This window comes from Anopheles coluzzii, chromosome 2 (assembly GCF_943734685.1).
Source record: "Anopheles coluzzii chromosome 2, AcolN3, whole genome shotgun sequence".
Taxonomy (NCBI): domain Eukaryota; kingdom Metazoa; phylum Arthropoda; class Insecta; order Diptera; family Culicidae; genus Anopheles; species Anopheles coluzzii.
Genome location: NC_064670.1, coordinates 71,268,700 through 71,289,978, shown reverse-complemented (window position 1 = coordinate 71,289,978; position 21,279 = coordinate 71,268,700). Strand labels below are relative to the sequence as shown.

General features: G+C 40.6%; 1 protein-coding gene across 2 annotated transcripts in view; it reads left to right on the top strand.

Moving 5' to 3' along the window:
• The window catches only part of LOC120950561 (uncharacterized), a 65,732-nt gene that overhangs the window by 27,905 nt on the left and 16,548 nt on the right, over window positions 1–21,279 (top strand). For both annotated transcript variants that reach the window (XM_040368690.2, XM_040368693.2), the window contains exon 3: window positions 5,290–5,484. In XM_040368690.2, coding sequence (XP_040224624.2) covers window positions 5,290–5,484 — 195 coding nt within the window. The remainder of the gene's footprint in view (window positions 1–5,289; window positions 5,485–21,279) is intronic.

Here is a 21,279-nt window from a genome sequence, read left to right as displayed (position 1 = left end):
CAACGTTTCTGGAAAGTTTTCGCTTAAAAACCTACAACAACTTTGCTTCGTTCCAAGCCACCAAGCTTCTTGCAAGCTCGGAGCGAAGGAGAATAAAGGAGGGCACCAAACGGTGGGTTTGGTACTTCATCGAATATTTCAATGTATTTCTATTATCGCCCTTTCCGCATCAGAGCCATTTCATTCCACTTCCTGTTCATGTGAATGTGGTGTACAGTTAATTTAGTTTAGTGGAACCTGTGCTTGCTTGTTTGTATTGCACAATGTACAATATACATACAATATGATTCGATTTCGACTTTCTTTTTTCCTTAATCTACACCAAATGATGGCTCATTGCGTTATTTCTTCATTAAAACTTGCCGTTAAACTCTATCTGCCGTAAAGATAGCAAAGCAGCCGCATCTGAAACTATGAATTGCTTTATATATTATACACTGCTCACCGAAACCGAACCCAAACCACTTCGTTGCGAGGGTAAAAGTTTCATTTCACAGTTCTACAGAAAAGTTCAAACAAATATGTTTCCATCTTGATCCTAAGGCACATTTAGCTGTCTGTTGCTTTACACAAACGCTTCATTAGCAAGCTCCCAACGGCAATGAAGCCCTTTTTTCTAATGCTGCTTGCAGATAGTTAAGAGCTTCCGATTTTCTGATTCTGACGCTTGCCCTACCTTACCTAAGGCACTTTCGCATCAACCCCCAGCATGCAGGCAATTTCGTTTCGCACATTTCTATCTACTGTATTGATAGATGGTCTAGTGTGTCGTTGTTTTGTGTAACGGTTTCTCCTTTATTCGGTGTTTTTTACCTTCTGTTCCATAAAATGTCATCTCCATTTGCTGTGAAAAGGCTTCACAGCTACTGTCTTTTTCGCAATCAAAATCACTCGTTTTTTGGACCGCTGCATGCCTTTATCGTTGCTCTTAAGATCTAAGAGATAGCAATTTATCTTCAGTTGCCTAGCTCTATCAGCCAAAAGTACACCAGCAGCTTCAGCATAAGGAGAAACCGAAAAATCGCCCTAAGATATATATGGGACATTTCATGACATCTGGCTAGGTCATAATTTTTACGGAAGTGCCTTAAAATCAACACCGAATAGCCAGGACACATTTTCATGGCTGAAACAGCTACGATTTCTGCTTTCAAATATTGCAGAATTGTTTTTTGCGTCACTTGCTTTAGAACGGTTTGAAGCCGTGTGAAATAAACATCACACGAGTATCTTTGAGGCGTTCGTCCGTACGCGAAACACTGTTTTCACTGTACCGTGGTGTTATGCGTAGTTTTTGCACGCACAGATTGGAATAACAAATAAATTTCCAATTTAAATTTTTACACTTAGCGCACATGGGTGTAACTTGTCTCAATGGTTAACACATAGTTTAACGATACGTTGAGCCGGTATGGTTGATTTATTGCTTTTTTATCCCGTCATGAAGTTGGACCCTGCATCACCGATTGTTGTGTTGAGGCTTTTCCACAACGGTGAGATTTGCTGCTTGAAGCAGAATGGATAGAAACTTTCTCTTCCTATTGATTGATCCGTAACCGTGGATACGGACAATCCAGTACGTTAAAGGCTGTGGCAGTATGCAAGGCTTTGAATATAATGAAATTCTTCGCATAATTGAAACATGGTTCATTGGCTACGCTTTGAAATAGTTTACTCGAGAAACCAACCACTAACGGGTATGGATTTGCGTGAATTGAACCGAAAGTCGACGCATTACACATTTCGGGTGATCGATCGACTTGAAAACAGTTGGCTTGAGGCTCAAAAATGTATACTACATGTGATGTACATTGTACAGTTTCATTATCAATTTGGAAAAATGAAAAGTATCGAAGCATAAAACCACAAATATGGAAAATTTAAGAACATTATGATAATATATTCTCGGAAATTATTTGTCAAGTTTGTAGAAGATACACCCCAAAAATCCATCTTTTCTTAGATTCTCAACCTCTAGAAGCAAGAAGGTGAAAGGAATGTGTAAAATAATCGTTAAACAATGCAAGAGGCACCTAAGAAATTACATTTCATTACTGTGTTTGTAAACGTTTACGAATTATGGGTTTGTTAATTTTGAAGCATTATCTGAATTTGGTGTCTAGTTGCTTAAAAGCATGTTTACTTAAAGTTGTATATATAATGGTTAAATATCTCTTACGTAAATTTCAATTAAAAATCTGATTATTTGTTCCTTTTAATTTCGTGATGATTGACGTGGATTTCCAAGACGTACGAAGTAACAGATTGTGTCCGTTGTGGGTTAAAATCTCGTATGAACCAAGTTACTCTCATGCTGGTCTGACTAACGAGCTATCAATAAACTGATGACCACATATAGTAACAATTTGCTAGACCAGGTGGATAAAGCCAGTTTCGTGCGTTTACGGTTGTTGTGCCGAATAAAAAGACGAAAAGTGACTAATACCTTTAACACTTATTTATTAAACAATTTCGGCCTAAGTTTCTCTTAGGCTGAGAAGTTACTCTTTTTTCGGTACGCATTTATTACACATACTTTATTGACTTACGCACATAGTTCATATTGTATCCCAGTGGAACAGTGTGAATTTCAGCCATGCTAAACACCTAACACTGGGGTTTCATCCTTCCTTTAATACTATATTTTTCACACTGTAAGTTGTCCTTCTAGCATAGTTTGCGCGACGTATTGGCGACAAGCGAACAACATAACACACAGATCAGCTCATCGGTCAGCAGAAGCGACCATCACTCAAGCACCATGTGTTTACAGAGCTCCAATTTGACGTTAGCCTGGACATTTCTCCATTTACTGCGCATTTATGTGTGTGTGAGAGAGAGAGAGATAGAATGAGTGTGTGCGACATATTGATATGCCTTTCATCTTTCGAGCCAAAACGATCATACCCCTGCCTCTTCTGCCCCAATGGAAGCTGATTCGACTCCAATAAACAAGCCCGAGGTAGTCGGTCGCCCGATGTAGACAAAACAACGACTGTCCAGTGTCACGGGAGAATGTGCGTAACGGTCGGCAGCATTACTTGAGTGGGGATGTTTGGTGGACCAAGCATAAACACCGCCAGTCTCGACTTAAATGGATTTCCTGTAATCCAAACAATCCGCGTAATCTTCCCTTTCATTTGAGACGCGTGCTACGTATCGTCGGGGTCACTGTTAGATTCGTTCGCTCGGACCCAGTTGTACCTATGTTTCTTTCCAAGCGAAAAAAGGAAAAGTGGATTTTTTTCATAAAATTTGTTTAACTATTATTAGAGAGCAAGATAAAATTAAAAAAGAAGTTATTTGCAATTGTTTCATGAGCATAACATTCAGAGGTAAATTCAAATATAAGTTTTTGGTGGATACTATCATGTTTCGTGTTAGGACGATTTCGTACATAATTAGATGAGTATGATACAAATAATAAAAATAGGCTCAACAAATTTGTAATCTCATCTTACAGCAACTTATTCAGCTGCTAAATAAACTAAACATTTGACATAGCGATGTATTCAATGTATTCTACGCACAGTACTCGCTACCGGTCTATGCTTCACCAATTAAGACAAACGTACTGATCAAAGGATGAAACACGTACTAAACTCTCTCTTGATAGGGCTTAACACAACACGAGTAAACATTATAACAAGCTTAAATGATAATTGCATTGTGACAGCTTGCCTTTCGAATGCCGATGGTTTAGTGCGAATGGTACGACACAGGCACGTTCCATCTTTAGCGACCTACTTCCCGAGTTTCGTTCGCACTCTCTGGGCTTAGTTCATTTTAACCGACTCCCGTACCTTAGTATGTCGAGCATCAGTCCTTGCCTCTCATTAATGTAGAATGTGAAAGCTGTTTGAACAAACAGCTGACGAAAACGGCATCGCAATCATCACCGGCGGTCGGCTTTGGTAGGCATAAATTACGCCCGGAATTAGCATGTTGCATGTAGCCGTTTAACTTCATTTGCATAACACGGAGCTAACAGAAGGGACGGGACGGATCGGTCTCACAAGACACCAGGATGAAATGTTTCTATCGTTAAGAAAGTACTATCCATGACTTCAAGACGCTACGGTGCCATCTTCAAGCCAAAGTGCAGAGTTCACACTGGGACAATTTTGTTTGCACTAAATGCTATTGCATTCCATTTGTATTGCGCTCGACTCGTATGGCCTTCAAAAGTTTACGACCTAAATTTAGACCATTCGATTGCTCATTAACAGCTTTCATCAGGCATCGCTTTATTTATACCATTATCACCGCCCCCCCCCCCCCCGCCCTTGCCAAATCGCTCCGTCCGTCCCCACCAATGTGTATTTCTTCACCTAATTGAGCTGCGAGGAAATCCGCTTTCGCTCAGACCATATTTGTTTTCACATCGCTTTATACATGCATGCTAACAACAAATGCTACATTTTTCCATCAACTATTGCGGTTTCAGGGGCAGCAAACAAACCAGATCCACAGCAGCGCTGTGTTGCCATGGATGATAGCATCGAAACGATCATGGTCTCTCACATTAAGGCCTCGTTCAAATCCAATTCGTCAGCACCGTCACGTCGTAAACAGATAGCGTCTGTCGGATTTTTCGGGCGGGCTCTCGTCCTCGCTGTTCTGTTTGTTGTGTCACGATGTGTCGTTAATCATGGCTACAGACGCACAACCAGGCAAGGGCTTCCGGCAGGACTATAATAAGACATATGCTAAATACGTACGCTTTTGTGTCGTTCAATTCACCATGGCCCATGTCTACTTGCTGCGTATGGATGTCTTGTTTCTTGTTTTACCACTGCATCTGATACTGGACAATGTCGAGGGAATTGATTGAATTTGGCCATGTATTCGCACACATTTTTTCCAGCTTATAGAAACAATAACAATACCAGTGAACTATCGCCTCTGCTGTAGGTTGTGCTTACGAAACAACTAAAAACTAACAAAACATTAAAATGTGATTATCGCATCGAATATTGATGATTTTTCCAGCCAATAGGCTACACAAAGCTGAACTCCTAATGCCAAACAAATCCATGTTCTTCTGCAGCACAGTGCATTATGTATGGCGTATGGCTGGAACTGTTCCAGACAGCTAAATTGCTGCAACGTTCAGAACATGTTTCCACATTCTATCAAAAGTAGTGCTGCCTTTCTGCCAAACGCTCTGGAACACATTCAAACATCACGCTTCAATGCAACTGACATTGTGCGCAGCTTGTGCAGCTATCCCATTTTGCGACTCTCGACAACGTGTTTGATTTTCCTTTCGATTCTATTTCTTCGCAGGTTGGAAATGCACTGGTTTGCATAGCGGTTTACACCAACCATACGATGCGCACCGTGACAAACATCTTTATCGTCAATCTTGCAGTGGCCGACTTTTTCGTTATACTGTTCTGTTTGCCACCGACCGTTGTTTGGGATGTGACAGAAACGTGGTTCATGGGAAAAGCCATGTGCAAGGTGGTAATCTACTTTCAGGTGAGTTTATCTTGTTGACACAAAAATTCAAAAGCAAAATAAACAAAGCCGACCTCCGCTCATTCGGTAGCGCACACCAAGCAGGAGAGTACATTATTCTTCAAGTGTGACTAATTCATTCTTCGACCTATAGCAAATGGGTTAGGGATAAACATTTCAACTTATGAATAAAATATTTTTCAAGCGGCTTATGAACATTAGGTGCTGCACAAAATAATAAACTTCCTATATCTTAAAAATACGACGTTTACGATACGATATACGTTTTTTGACACTTTTTCTAGTATTTATGCTTGTTTTAATATTTTTAGGTACATTATTTAGTTTCTTTGCGAATAGATAGCGGAAAGAATTCAAAGATATGTGAACAACATATGTTAACTCAAAATTACACATATTGCACAGTCAAAGAATAACCAATAAAAATATGGATTTTTTCAATCCATAGATGAATAAAAACATATTTCAATATTTTCATATAATCTAGAATATTGGAATAGCTTACTCATTACACGTAGGACCAATGGAGCCGCCTAGTGTTTCATAGCAAGTGCTTTCTTCTATACGTAACTTGTTTCATGGAATTGTCACTCATGATATTATTTTTAATCATAAAGAACGGCATGTTTCTATTTATTTCCCTATTATCTAGTATGAAAGCTATTCAATAGACTAAAAAAATAATAGTACAGTACCATCTTTATAAAAGTGTAAATGTAATAATTTTTAAATTACAGGTAGTCCCCGAGATACTAGCGGTACCTCTTATACGCTTATACGATTTGGAGATACGCGGTTTTCTTAATTTTATTGACAGTTATTTAAGCAAATTGTACTGATTTGACACATCAATTGTAAAATGCCAAATAATTTACCTCTTGATCGAATGTTAAAAACCATATTAAAAGGTTAAAAACTGCTAAAATCAGTCAGAATCATATCAAAGAATTAATTAAGTGGCTAAAACTATACCTCCTTCTAGCAAAATTACACGAAAATTAGTGATAATTGGGCTGGAAATCACAAGATTCGACATACGTGGAAATTCGAGATACGCGGTATTTTGCTGCCGTTTTCGGTTCCCAATAACCGTGTATCTCGGGGACCGTCTGTACTCATTTTATTTGTTACTATAATGTTAGAGATGTTAAAGAAATAATGCCAAATTTCGATAAGCATTTAAGATAGAACTAGTAGTTGATAATTAACGTGGTCTTATCATATCTTTGTTGCTTAACATAATCAGTTCATTTAATACTATTGCAAAAGACTAGCAGTTCGAAAAATATCGGTAGTGCCAATGGTATAATACACGTCTCCATGTGTTAGATCACTGCAAAAACTATTATCTTTCTACACCAGTTTTTTTGTTTCCTTTTGTCACGCTATCGAACAAAAACAAACATTAAAATCACACCGAAAACATTCTTTATTTGTCCGAGAAAATGCTTCCATTTGAATTGTACTCAAAAAAACACAGAAAACCTCATGTGTACTACAATCTCATTTGATTTTCTATGACACGGACAGCATCTTTAAAGCAATCTTTTATACCTCCAAACCAATAGATAGCACAAGTGATCCAAATACGTTCAGCACAGCATCGACTCGAAAATGTACCCTATGCTTTCTCCTTTTTTTCATTGCTGAATAACTCTAAATCCAAATACCTTGGTTCTATTTCAATGCATACCTTCAACAGTACGACATCTATCAGGTGCATCAAGAGCATCATTTGGAAGCTTACACCTCACAGCAGTATTTCTTACAGCTTCAGCAATACAAATCGTTTCAAATGAACTTGGGTTTTTTCTAACCCATAGCACGTTTTACGAACAAATTCACTTAACGAGCTTTCACGCTCACGTAATGTCACTACTAATGTATATCGATCACTTTGCTTGTGGTTGTCAATGTTTCCAGAACGTTTTATTTAGTCCACATTGTGTCTTGAACTATGCAACGCTATTCGGAAAACATCTACAGTTTGCAGACAACTTGCACATAGTGAATTGACTTGAACTTGACCCTTTACAAGGTCGAATCAATTTTAAATAACGTGCATGAGCAATTTTACACGTCCGTCACATTGGTTTAGTTTCTTATTGTCCGATGTTGGATCGTATTGCCCTTGATGTGCTATTAATAACAATATTATGGATCATTTTCGGTCAATGCATTTGAACATACCGACTATTATCATCAAATCCATTGATGGTAGAAATGTCAACCTCCACATTCCACATTCGTTCCGTCGATTAAGCTTCTGACGATTGAAAAGCTATCCCGTTAATTAATCTAACAAGCTTGGCTTTCGTCACCCGCACGACACTATTTGCCAATTGGTCGCGCTCAAATGGCTGTTGCAAAAGCATGCCGCTTTCCAGCTGTGCAGCCAACGTCACTCAACTATTGCAATCTATCTCCTCGCAAGATCGCTCTCGCCTGTTTGCTTTTCTCCGCTCATCACGCAACCCAACGTTGTCGCATTCCGGAACTTCCCATTTATAGCATGTCCGTGCTACGGCCTGGATACACGGGCAGCTTCATGACGTCCCATGCGCGGTCGCCACAATTCAGCTCCATCCAACCGATCAGCTAACCTACCAACCAACCAACCTAACCAACCATCTGCTTTGCAGTGCCATCAAACCAACTGAACCCGACGTCCGGATGGGAAGTAAATTAAATTAAGCGCCCGTAAAATATGCTTCTTTAATGATGTCAACCATTATCACGCGTTGTGGTGGTGCGTGTGCTTTAGGTTGCTATACGCTTGCAGCAGATGAGCATGTATGTAGCAGACCAGCGCGGTAGAACGGAGCAACCAAGACAGCTGGCTGCTGCAAAGGAACGGTAGAGAAGCATGTGTCGTAAAAATATTAATATTATTAATAAATTATTGGAACATTAATGGGACCGAAGGCGCCTTTCACAGTGTCCTAGCATGATAGAATGTTGAGAAACAGAAAAAAGCATACTGCACTCGAGTTTCCAAAATAAACTTAAAATCTATGTACCCAGCAGCCAACACATTAAATCGTTAGACCTTCTGGCCAGACTCGCGTTACCCCTGTAAACTTCGCCCTTTCTTACCCAAATCTATTTTCTCTGCTTGTCTATGCTTTGCGCGCGCCTCATCCGACTTTATGTCCCGCCACTACGCCACTAATACCATATTTGGTCTCGTGCATACCGTGTCATAGCTGAGAACGTAATAAATATTTATTAAACGCTCTATGATATTTTGCAAGCGTGGCAGCTTTCCGTATATATTTACCCCCTGCACTGCAATAGCACGGCGAAGGCAAAGCAGAGCAACGCAAACCACCAAACGTGTCATCAACGGTTGTGGGCTGTGAAAGAATGTCGGGCAGAGATTTTCTCGTAAAATCGTTGACATAATGTCGTACAAATCCGCCCTTCCCGCCGACCCCAGGCAGCCGATGCGTAGTGATGCTCCGTAGCAATGTGGCGTGCCACTAACTGACACTTTCTCACTAGATACCCGACTAAATGATTAATGATCGCAGATCATCCAGATCGACCCCAGATTCATCCTCGGTAGGCGAAGCCAAAGGACAAAAACCGCTCCCGGTCCATGTTTGTTTTGAGAGAGGTTTTTCCACTACAAACCATATCGTTTTGCGAATGCTGACTCATTCGAGCGAAAATTATCGACGGTCGGCTGTTTAACGAGTAGGCGTGAAAGAAAGTGACAACATATCATGCATATATTTAAATTTCTATTATAGCACTAGCAATCATGGAATGCAGAGTACAGTTTTCCTTTTTTTTTTGCATTTCACTTTTACATTAAGGGTTCACTGAATGGTAGCCAACATTATCAAAAGGAGTTTTATGTAAACCATATAATCCCTCTACAATTATTGTGAAAACCTATACTGAACTCACTGTCTGCCATGAGTTACCTTTACACGATAGGCCTGTGATAGAACAAATATAGGGGCCCTTCACGATTCTAGTCAGTTTTTTGTATGGAGTTTGACAGTTAGAGGCTGAAATCATGTAAACACTCCATACAAAACCGCACATAAAAATAACCCTGCAATTTTCAGTCTAGATTATTCTAGCCTCAAAGCTACCTGCTCGAAAAATGGCAAAACAAAGTGGTGTTTACATTTATCCCAAGGTGCATTCAAGAGATATGGTGATGGAGTCCAGAATCAAAGTTTATGTAGTCCAGGTGGTCTTTTTATAACCAAATTTGATTATCGCTTTTTAATAGGATGGGTGAAAGAATTTGTTCGAACAAGCTTTCTGGAGGCTCGACGAATACTCAAAACACTCTTAAAATCTTCATTCAGAAGCAGAAGCGAAAAAAATCAGCCTTCTAAATTCATACACCTTTAGGAAAAGCCCACCTGTATGTTATACCCACTTAGATAGCTGCTCGAAAACTGCTATACAATGCAAACAGCTGACAGGCTGAAATTTCAACCTACCAACTTAAAACGGAAAGGACCCCATAGTCGTTTTAAGTATGCCCGAGAAAAATCTTCTTTTTTCTGAAAATTTAGCCATTATTACGTTTTGCGTACATATTTAAATGCAACAGATATTTAAAGATTTGAGCTTTTTTTACTGTACAATATGTTATTTTAAAAATATAAGAATGATTCTTTATCACCTATTGAAATCAATACATTTTCTATTAGATGTTCAGCAACAAATCATTTAAAATGTAGAGAATTGATATATTGTGTGGTGTTCGGCACCACTGGTGGTGTTGCGCTCCTGGCTGCGTTTCCGAATTCACCACTTTCGAGCGTCACACTGTGGTAAGATTAAGTTAGTGTAGGTAGGTAGCGATGTAATACGAAGTATAGGATACGAAGGATAGGACACGAAGGATAGGACACGAATAGGAGCGATCGGATGCGCCGATCGTGGTCCTCGAGCTTGCGAGCGATCGGATGCGCCGATCGTCGCTCTCTTATCTTTCGACCGCCAATCAATACAGTTCACTCATCGCAATTGTCACGTTAAATAAAATAATTGTATCGCGCAAGCCCTACATTGGTGACCCCGACGTGATAAAAATCGCGGAACGTGAAAAATTGCTGTCGTGATCAATCGCCCAGGAGAACATTCTCCGTCGCCGTCATCGGTTAAGTATTTGCCGCCGACGTAATCCATTGTCCCGGTACATCGCTATCCCGTGTGCTTGAAGCGCATTTTGGAGTGAAGGAGAAATCTATCACCGACGCGATTTGTGGTTTCGCCGTATCCAGTAGGATAATATTACACAACCACGATTGTTCGGTCGATCGACTACTATTCACCGTGAGTGCCCTGCTGAAGCCCCTCCGTTTTCGGAGCCAACGACGTCCCGTAAGAGTATTTTTTTTCTCGGGCCCACGTCATCGCTGTGTTGAAGGAGTACCCTGGGGTTTTCGGCCAGCATCATAGTTCCCGGAGCCGTACAGCATTTGACATCAGTAGATACAAAGTGCCACCACCGTGCGTTGTGGTCACGAGATAAGCAGAACGATCACATATATCACGTTTGATACTGTGATCACGGAGAGCCCATTGTCATCGTGTTTTTCATCTGCAAGAGCTACAAGTTCGACAACGTGTCCGTGTAAGCACGGAAACCACACGACCAAGGGGTAGAGAGGAAGCCACCCGATTTCCCGTAAGGAGCATCACTGTCGCTGTTTGTGACCAGAAACACCACCGTGGAATCAGTAGTGCCATCGTGTATTTGGAGCCACGCGGTTTTGGAAGCAGTAACGCCATCGCGTTTTTGGAGCCACGCGGTTTTGGAAGCAGTAACGCCATCGCGTTTTTGGAGCCACGCGGTGTTGGAAGCAGTAGCGCCATCGCGTTTTCGGAGCCACGCGGTGTTGGAAGCAGTAGCGCCATCGCATTTTGGAAGCAGTAGCGCCATCGCGTTTTGGAAGTAGTAGCGCCATCGCGTTTTCGGAGCCACGCGGTGTTGAAAGCGGCCTTGTATCCAGTTTTCATCGATCGACAACCGGTGAGCCCGTTCCTTATTATTATTATTATTATTATTTTTCATTCGGTGATACTTGTGCCAGAAACTCAGTGTGTTTTTATGCGTTTTATACGACGCGTGTTTTTTTTTTTTCTTTTTCGGTGCGTTTATAAGTAAATATTTCATTAAGTGCAACGTTGTTTTACGAGTTTTACGAGAAAATACGTGCAATTTCTTACGTGCAATTTCATTAGTACATTTTTATCGTATACAATTTAGCGCAGTATTTTTTTTTCACATTTTCTTCGTTATAAATTATACTGAAATACTACGCGTTTTGAATTTTTCCTTGCATTTTATAAAAACCTTGTATTTATTGAACTGAATTTTGCGATCAGTATTATAGGTCATTTTTATCCTTGGTACGTTTAAAAATTTAAGTGCGTGTAGTGAATTAGAAAACAGGTTAGATTTCTTTGTATTGGTTTTGTAAACCACAGAGTGATGTCTTTGAAAGCTGGTGCCGAAGGAAAGGGTGAGGAGAGTTCAAGTTCGGCAGGAACGACAAAGGTGTCGGCACCGGGCGATCCTCCCCTGGGGGTAGAGCGTATATCTACGAAGTTACCAACTTTTTGGGAGGACGTTCCAGAGGTTTGGTTCGCTCAAGCAGAAGCGGAATTTGAGCTTTCAAAAATTTCACGGGAGCGCACGCAATACACATATTTGATCGCTGCAATGTCCAAGGAAGTATTAGCTAAGGTGCTGGACATTGTGAAAAGTCCTGACCCGGTAAAACCATATTCTCACTTAAAGGGAGAAATTTTAAAACGGTTGACAAGTAGTGAGGAAACACGATTGTCAAAATTGTTATATCATGTTGAGATAGGAGATAGAACTCCATCAGATTTCTATCGATACATGCTACAGATAGCTGGGGATTCTACCGATCTTTCCGTAACTCTTGTGAGGAAATTGTGGAAGTCAAGACTGCCTAAATCGATTGAGGTAGCCTTAGTTGCAGTTGATACAAAAGATCACGCTGAGCAATTGCGGATAGCAGACAGGTTATGGGAATGCACACAATCTAGTGGACTATCCGAAGTGAATACTCGTGCTAGAGTTACATGCGATTCAGCGTCTGATGAAATCCGGCGTGAAATAAGCGAACTACGCGACATGATCAAGAAGATGTCAAATCTTTCCCAACGACAACATCGTGATCATAGACGCAGCTTCTCTAGAGAACGAAGAAATTTCCAAAGTCCATCTCGTGATAGGAAACCATTTTGTTGGTATCATTACAGATACGGTAACGGAGCAACAAAGTGTGTTAAGCCCTGTAATTTTTCCACAACACGAGTCAAACACTCAGAGGAAGAAAAAAACTAAGAAGCTCACGGGAGTTGGCGGATCTCCCTAGAGCATATAGTACTTCTCCTCGTTTGTTCGTAAATGATATGATGACATCATTTACCTTTTTAGTGGACACAGGGGCTGATGTATCCGTCATTCCATTTCATTTAGCTGGTAAAGCTTATAAACCTACAGACTTAGTTTTGCAAGCAGCCAACGGAAGTACCATAGTGACGTATGGCACAAAGCTGATTCAAGTAAGTTTAGGTTTCAAAAGAGTTTTTACCCATATTTTTATCATAGCATCCGTAAATCGTCCTATAATAGGAGCGGATTTTTTATACAAAACCGGAATACTAGTGGATATCAAAGGGCGTAAGCTAATTGATTCGACCACTAATTTAGCGATCATAGGATCATTGGCACTTGTGGATACTCCTTCCCCTAAACATTTTGTACTTGAAGCAGGAGACTTCGGACGAGTTCTACACCAGTTTCCATCTTTGGTAGAACCACCGGACTACAGAAAGCCAGTATGTCATAATGTGTTTCATTATATTGAAACCAAAGGCCCTTTGCCTTTTGCGAAGCCACGTCGCCTTGACCCGCAAAAGCGAAAAATCGCGCATGTGGAATTTCAGCAAATGGTAAATTTGGGAATTTGTCGCCCATCATCATCACCAGGGTCATCACCCTTGCATATGGTGCCGAAGGGTGACAATGACTGGAGACCATGTGGGGATTACCGAAGGCTTAATGCCATTACGACACCAGATCGGTATCCTATCCCTCACATCCAGGACTTTACCATGCAACTGCAGGGTTGCAATTTTTTTTCAAAGCTTGACATAGTACGAGCATATCATATGATCCCAGTAGCAGAAGAGGACATACATAAGACGGCCATTACTACCCCTTTCGGCATGTTCGAATTTTTACGAATGCCTTTTGGTTTAAAAAATGCCGGTCAAACATTCCAGAGGTTCATGAACAGTTTATTCAATGACCTCAGTTTCGTATTCGTCTACATTGACGATATTCTAATTGCCAGTTCGACGAAGGAAACGCACCTTGAGCACTTGCGCATAGTGTTCAATCGGCTGGCAGAATACGATTTAAAAATTAAACCGTCCAAGTGTGTGCTAGGTGTATCTACCATTAATTTCTTAAGCCACACAATTTCAGCTAATGGAATTATCCCATGCGCGGATAAGGTAGAAGCGATAAAAACATTCCCAACGCCAAAATCGGTTAAACAACTACAGCGATTTGTGGGAATGGTCAACTATTATCACCGTTTCTTACCGAGCGTTTCAAATACGTTGAGACCCTTGTACAAGTTGATAGCACAGCACACCAAGCAGAAATTAAAGACATTCGACTGGTCGGAGGAGTGCGACAAAGCGGCCCTTCAGGTCAAGTCAGACCTAGCAAAAGCTACGATACTGTCACACCCAAGGTCCGATGCAGTTTATTCTTTAACCACGGACGCATCTAATTTCGCCGTGGGAGCGGTGCTGGAACAGCATTTTGAAGGAAGTTGCCAACCACTAGCATTCTTCTCTAGAGTAATCACCCCAACCGAACAAAGATACTCTACGTTCGATAGAGAATTATTGGCAATCGTGCTGAGCATCAAGCATTTTAGACATTTTTTAGAAGGCAGGTCATTTATTATATATACTGACCATAAACCGCTCACCACAGCGCTGACGTCAAAAACCGAGAAATCACCTCGACAAAATCGTCATTTAGATTTCATTTCTCAATTCTCAAGCGACATTCGATACATCAAAGGAGACAGCAACATAGTTGCAGATACTCTCTCGCGTGTGGCAGAAACGGATTCAATTAGTAACTTGGATTACAAAATTTTCTCTGAATGTCAACGTACTGATGAACAATTGAAAACATTATTGGAGAATAAAAAAAATAAAAACTCTGCTTATAAACTTGATAAGCTTTTGCTAAACAACACAGAATTGTATTTTGAGGTCTCAACGGGGAAAAATAGACTGTACGTCCCGAAATCCTTACGTAAGGAAACATACGATGGTGTGCACAATGCCTCCCATCCTGGCATAAAAGCATCTAGGAAAATGATGACTGATCGATATTTTTGGCCAGCCATAAATAAAGATGTAGCTAATTGGACTCGCGCATGTTCTGCTTGCCAAAGAGCTAAAGTAGTTAGGCACACAAAATCACCTTTGGAATCTTTTTCACTTCCAAAGGGAAGGTTTGACCATATTCATATGGACATTGTTGGACCCTTACCTCCATCTGAGGACAAAATATATTTATTAACAGTAGTAGATCGTTTCACCAGATGGCCAGAGTGTTATCCTCTAACTAACATCTCTGCGGCTACTGTTGCCAAAACTTTCGTGGAACAGTATGTGTCTAGGTTTGGTTGTCCGTTAAGAATTACGACAGATAGAGGAAGACAATTCACTTCAAGATTATTCGAGGAGTTGACCAAACTATTGGGCACACACCATATTGCAACCACTGCCTATCATCCACAAGCCAACGGTATGGTGGAACGTTTCCACCGTCGGCTAAAGGAAGCCTTAAAAGCTAGTGGGAACTCACCACGATGGACAGTTCGGTTACCATTAATACTTCTCGGCATTCGTCTTTCTTATAAAGATGAAATCAGAGGTTGCCCAGCAGAAATGGTCTACGGTCAAAGTCTCCGATTACCTGCAGAAGTTTTTGTACCATCTAGCGACAAAATCGATGATGATACATCTGACTTAATCGTTGATTTAAAGAAAGCATTCAAATCCGTAGAGCCATCGAGCCCTAAAGATAACAATAATACGAACAACTACATACCTAAAGCCCTAGAAAATTGTAGACAAGTATTTGTCAGGGTTGATAAGGTCAAAACAGGACTTCAAGCTCCCTATGACGGTCCATATACCGTTGTTCGAAGATTCAGAAAATTTTTTGTCATTCAAATGAAGGATAGGAATGAATCAATTTCTATTGATCGACTCAAACCCGCTTTTGAGTGTGAAGCTCATACTAAGGCAACCAAGCCGCTGGAAAAGTCCCCCGTAACGAAAAAACATGTTCATTTTCGCTAAGAATAAGACCGCCGAGTCCGCAATAAGCGTTTGACGGCAGATATAAAAGCGTGACTACGTCACTGGAGGGGGATCGTGTGGTGTTCGGCACCACTGGTGGTGTTGCGCTCCTGGCTGCGTTTCCGAATTCACCACTTTCGAGCGTCACACTGTGGTAAGATTAAGTTAGTGTAGGTAGGTAGCGATGTAATACGAAGTATAGGATACGAAGGATAGGACACGAAGGATAGGACACGAATAGGAGCGATCGGATGCGCCGATCGTGGTCCTCGAGCTTGCGAGCGATCGGATGCGCCGATCGTCGCTCTCTTATCTTTCGACCGCCAATCAATACAGTTCACTCATCGCAATTGTCACGTTAAATAAAATAATTGTATCGCGCAAGCCCTACATATTGAAATCGAGACTAATTAATTAAAAATTATTTCTTTTTTTGCATCTTTTGTACTCGTAAAAGTAATAAATAATCATATTATTTACTTTGAAGATTAATTATCCTGATATCAATAGCTTATTTATGTTCCACCGAGATCGCTCCGTGTAAGATCGTTACTTAAAATCAATCAAAACACTGTATTTGTAAGTTTGCTCATAGCTCTTACTGCAATAAACAAAACATAACGCTAAAAAAAGCAATCATACTCGTGTTAAAAGCAATCATACTCGTGCGCCGACCGCGATACCAGCCAGGAATGCCATTGAATTAAACTTAAAATAAATACACAAATTGCTATTTATTTTTCAACTTCACAAAGTTAAAGGTTCACCTGATGTTTTCTAGATGTTCCTGATAAAACATAATAAAACAACATTGCATTACTTCACAAGCAATGCGTTTAAATCGTGTTTGTATATCTACCAGATTTTTATTCAAACCACACCGTACAAAACCAGTTAATGCATGTACTTTGCAATTTTCTTCACATTTCTGTATCGAAATACAAACGTTGATTGGATTTCTGACGATCTTCCACCGTGTATCGCTAAACCACCGATGCCTTGCTTTCAATCGGAGTGGTGCTTTTCATGCCAACCTATCCTGTCCCGTTTGAAATTCTCAATCGCCTAGCTGCAGTTGGCAATTGGCTCAACTCCCTAAGCTCATAAATATTATGATAAGGCAAATGAAATATTACCTAGTCACTGCGCCAACGCTGCCAATGTGGCACATCGCGAACCGCATTTCACGGCCTTTTCTATTTGAATAGAGCCACCGGTCGTCACAAACGCTTCGCGCACTGCCGGTAGCTCCCACACTACAAAACTCTATCCTAAGCACTGTTACATCTTCTACGACAAACTCTCATAAGAGCTAGTTCTGGCACTGTTGCACAAATCGCTGCTATATATCGCTGTACGCTACTTTACAAACCATACGCACAGCAGAGGATTGAAGTGTTTCATTCATCCCGACTTTGGTAGGTTTGGTAGGTTAACGACTTTTCTCGTCCCCAAGCGGCCTCGAGCATACATTCTTGTAACGGTAAAGTGATATTTATTGGAATGAACACCCCGACGCGAAAAGCTCGCCGCTAACGGGGTGGAATGTAATGTAATGTGCGAAAAATCCTGAGCCAATATTTTCACCTCAGCTCACCCGGAAAGGGCTTCTTGCTGCATGGCGCTGTTTGTTTACCTTTTCCCATCTCTCTCAGCGAAGGTGTGCTGTGTAAGCAAAGGGTTTTTTTTTCGCACGGCAAGTTGATGAAAGATTTGTGAAAAATGGTGCGAAGAAAAGCAATCAGTAAACATCGGACCGTACAAAACCCACGAAAACTCAAATCAAAAACGGAGAAAAATCACGCCCCTATGTCTCGCAGACGGCAACATCATCCACGCTCACGGCGCCCGGCTTGACGTACGGGGTGGGAGTTATATATCCCAGCCAAAACTCGCGCGGAAACAAAAAATCAACTTTTCCTTGAGCGCCACCATGCGGGCAATACACCTTCCTGCTAGAGCCGTGCGTCCACTTGTGTATGAAGGAACATTTAACCACTTTCACGCTTCAGGTCACGGTCGAAGAAATCTATTCAACGGCTCATTGCGCACCCGAATGTATGCGCGTTCGTGCTTACTGTTGAAACATGCAACTGTAAACCGAAGTGTGAGTGCAGTTTCCTTGGATGTAAAATCTATTTTTCACTCAATTTATAACTTTTTAATGATTTTACCTTCTGTGTGTTAGCGGTTTTGTTGTGTGGTTGTAAATTAATTTGAAAATATCGTACATTTTGGTGAATAAGTTTTTGAATAGATACAAATTTCAAAACAGTACGTATTGCCCGTCCAACTCACATTAAAATATTTACCAATTTAAAATATAAGTTTCAACTGCACTTCTAGTTAACGCGCTCTATTCCGAGTACCATATTTACCCACAATTAACAGATCAACATGTTAGGTTAGCTTGGTTAGCTAATTTTTAAAATAAATTTTGTTATCCAACTAAACTAACTTTTTTTTTATATAAACAATGTACCATGTTCTGGTTTGAAAAACAATTTCATTTCCCATTCCAAGCCATCTTGTAAAATGTAAAAGAACGTTTTGATGAGGTTGGGTCTAATTATTCCATAGCTTTCCTTGCCAAATTTTAACATGCCTGTACCTTAGCTGTGGTTGCCAATTACTTCCTCCTCAATAAACGCATGGCATCTTCATCACGAACGCATTTCTGTGACTAATAGCGATGTTTTACGCAAGGCAGCTGCGTCATGCTACTGACAAAGAGCTTGCAATATATTAACAAATTATTCTTCACACTCTCCAAACGCAAAGTCATAAATAGCCATTATGTTCATTGCTTTTTATTATTTTATTTTTCAAGATTCGAGCAAAGAGGCTTTTTAACTACCCTGTTGTACAATGTTAAACAATCTTAACGTACAGCGCACCAAATACACTCAAACTCACTGCAGCATTTTCCCTTTTTCCCAGTATTGATGGTCACACAAAATCAACTTTTCGGCGTCTGCTTCAAACTGATTGCGAGTCCCCTCGCCGGGCAGTTGAAACAGTCGAATCAAGTCGTAAAATTAACTTCAATGTCGCTAGGTGGTCATTCGCTCGTCAGTTTGAGGATGCATCCCGCTGAGCAAAGCATTCAATATCCGCTTGAAAGAGGGGGGGGGGTGGGGGGTGCCGTTTCGTAAATTGAAATAAATTAAGCTGTTGAACAAATTTTCTATCCAAATAAATGGCTTATCGATCGTGGAAACTTTGTAATGCCACACTCAAGAAATCGTTTCATAAAAACACCTTTCAAAGTACATCAATTGATTTACTTTTTGATTGAAAGAGTACATGATTGATACGAGAAGGCAGTAACGTAACCATTATATTTTTGTTTTACATTTAATCACTTTGTTGTAACAACATCAGCCAGTGAGGTTGAAAATCCTTTTTGTGCTGAACTGAATTTGTACAACTCTCGAAGTACAACTGGTCGTCTGTGCTGTATTCATGTATTGGACCATTCTTTCTACAATGATTACCTACTGCTCCTACTGTGTTCGTGGAATGGTGTAACAACTAAACGTTATGTTACAAAAAACGCCTTGGATAAATAATGCAACCCACGCAAGAGCGTGGACAAAGCAAAAAATATTTGTTTGTTTGTGCCACTCGACCTTGTGCGAGGTTAATTCGTGAACCTTCGGATGGTATCCCTAAAACACCATGCAATAAGCTAACTAACCATTCAGCAACACAAAAAATATAGATAACTTCAGCATCCTGCCGCTTTTAAGGGAAACGAAATTGATGGCTATTTTTCCACCTACTGACTTAGAAACCACTTTCCTCACAACGTGACGGAAAGAGCAGCAAACTTCATTTGCCACTTATTAGCTAGTCGCTGTCGTTCGGTCAGCAGTGGTACGTCTCGCAATATATGAAGAGAAAACGAAAAAACCTGATCCGCTATACAGAGACCAAGCATTGGCGGCTTCTAAGTTGTAACTTGCTCTCTTGGCATTTGCCTTTGCGTCGTCAGTTCGCTCCAAGTTTAACGATGCAGGAAGTGTTGAGTTCGTGTAGCGATAAACAAATTACGACAATCACTTTGTCCTTTGCTGACTCTCCTCACCACCGATAGTGTGTATTCCTGAGCATCAGCGTTGAAATATGTTTTCCAAGTTCTTGCGCCTTCGGGAACTCAGCTGTTCTCCTGTTTGGTTTAACTTTTGCCCACAAAAACTGTTATCGTTGGATTGCTGCTGCATCTTTCTAGCTTTGCTTGGGGATACTATCTTCTGTACAAAAGCTTCACGCTTGCGCTTAAGAATATGTGTACATCAACTAGCTGCTCTCGATGGTAAACCATGAAAATTGAAAACATTTTCTAAATGTTGCTGCTGTTAGTGAGCTGCCGCCCGACTCGGGTGAAGCGATGCTTGCAAGATACACGAAACATATGGGAGGAAACGGATGATCTATGTTTGAACTATCTCAAATACTTAAAGCGGTTTATCTGCGGAGCTGTTGTGGCCATACTCTAATGCACCTAGCGAAAGTGTGCGCCAGTCTTCTTTCTCGCTTCATTACATCCAACAACTCTCTGGGTCGGCTTTTATTAATGGTCTCTCATAATTTTTAGCACTCATCTCACAGCACAAACCACTCCATTTATAACTCTGACGAACAAGATAGACATGTACACTTGCACACAAAGCCACCGTATAGGGTATGGGCATCTCAAAAGAAGATTTGTACATACTCCCTTCCTCCTTATAGCACCGTCTTTGTCCACCGTACACACGTGTGACACTCAACCATAGCAAAGTTCTTGAAAACACACATGCGATATAAGTGGAATATTATATACATATACTAGGTACAATTTAATTTAATTAATTATCTTTGAATGCTCGTTATGATTCCTGCACAGTCTTCATCTTTTTTTGTTTAAACAACGATTTGCAGTGCACGATTCACAGTCAGTACAGTGAAGATTTGAAGCTCTTGATATATGTATGCGTCAAAGCACAGTTACATTAAATCCTGACGTCATTTGCCAATTCTCTTGAAACTGCTCTCAGAAATCAATCGAAAAGTTTCACGGGCATTTCAATCATACCAAAGCAATATTCTTTCCAGTTTCGTCTCATTCGCAGTTGCTGCTTGCAAGGACTTTTTTCATTAACCACACACCTGTGCCAGTAGCGGCCGAAGCACCGCAGAATATTCGTCAAACTTTTACGACCAGAAGTGGTAATTGAAACAGATAGCGTTCGTGAGCTTTATTTGCTCAATTGAAAATTTTCATTTTAGTATCATTGATTCATTCCCTGTTCTCAGTGATTCTTTTCGGAATATTTTGTTAGGGCGAGGTTTACGATGTAAAAGTGTTATGTATGTCTCAAATAACAACATTCTTGT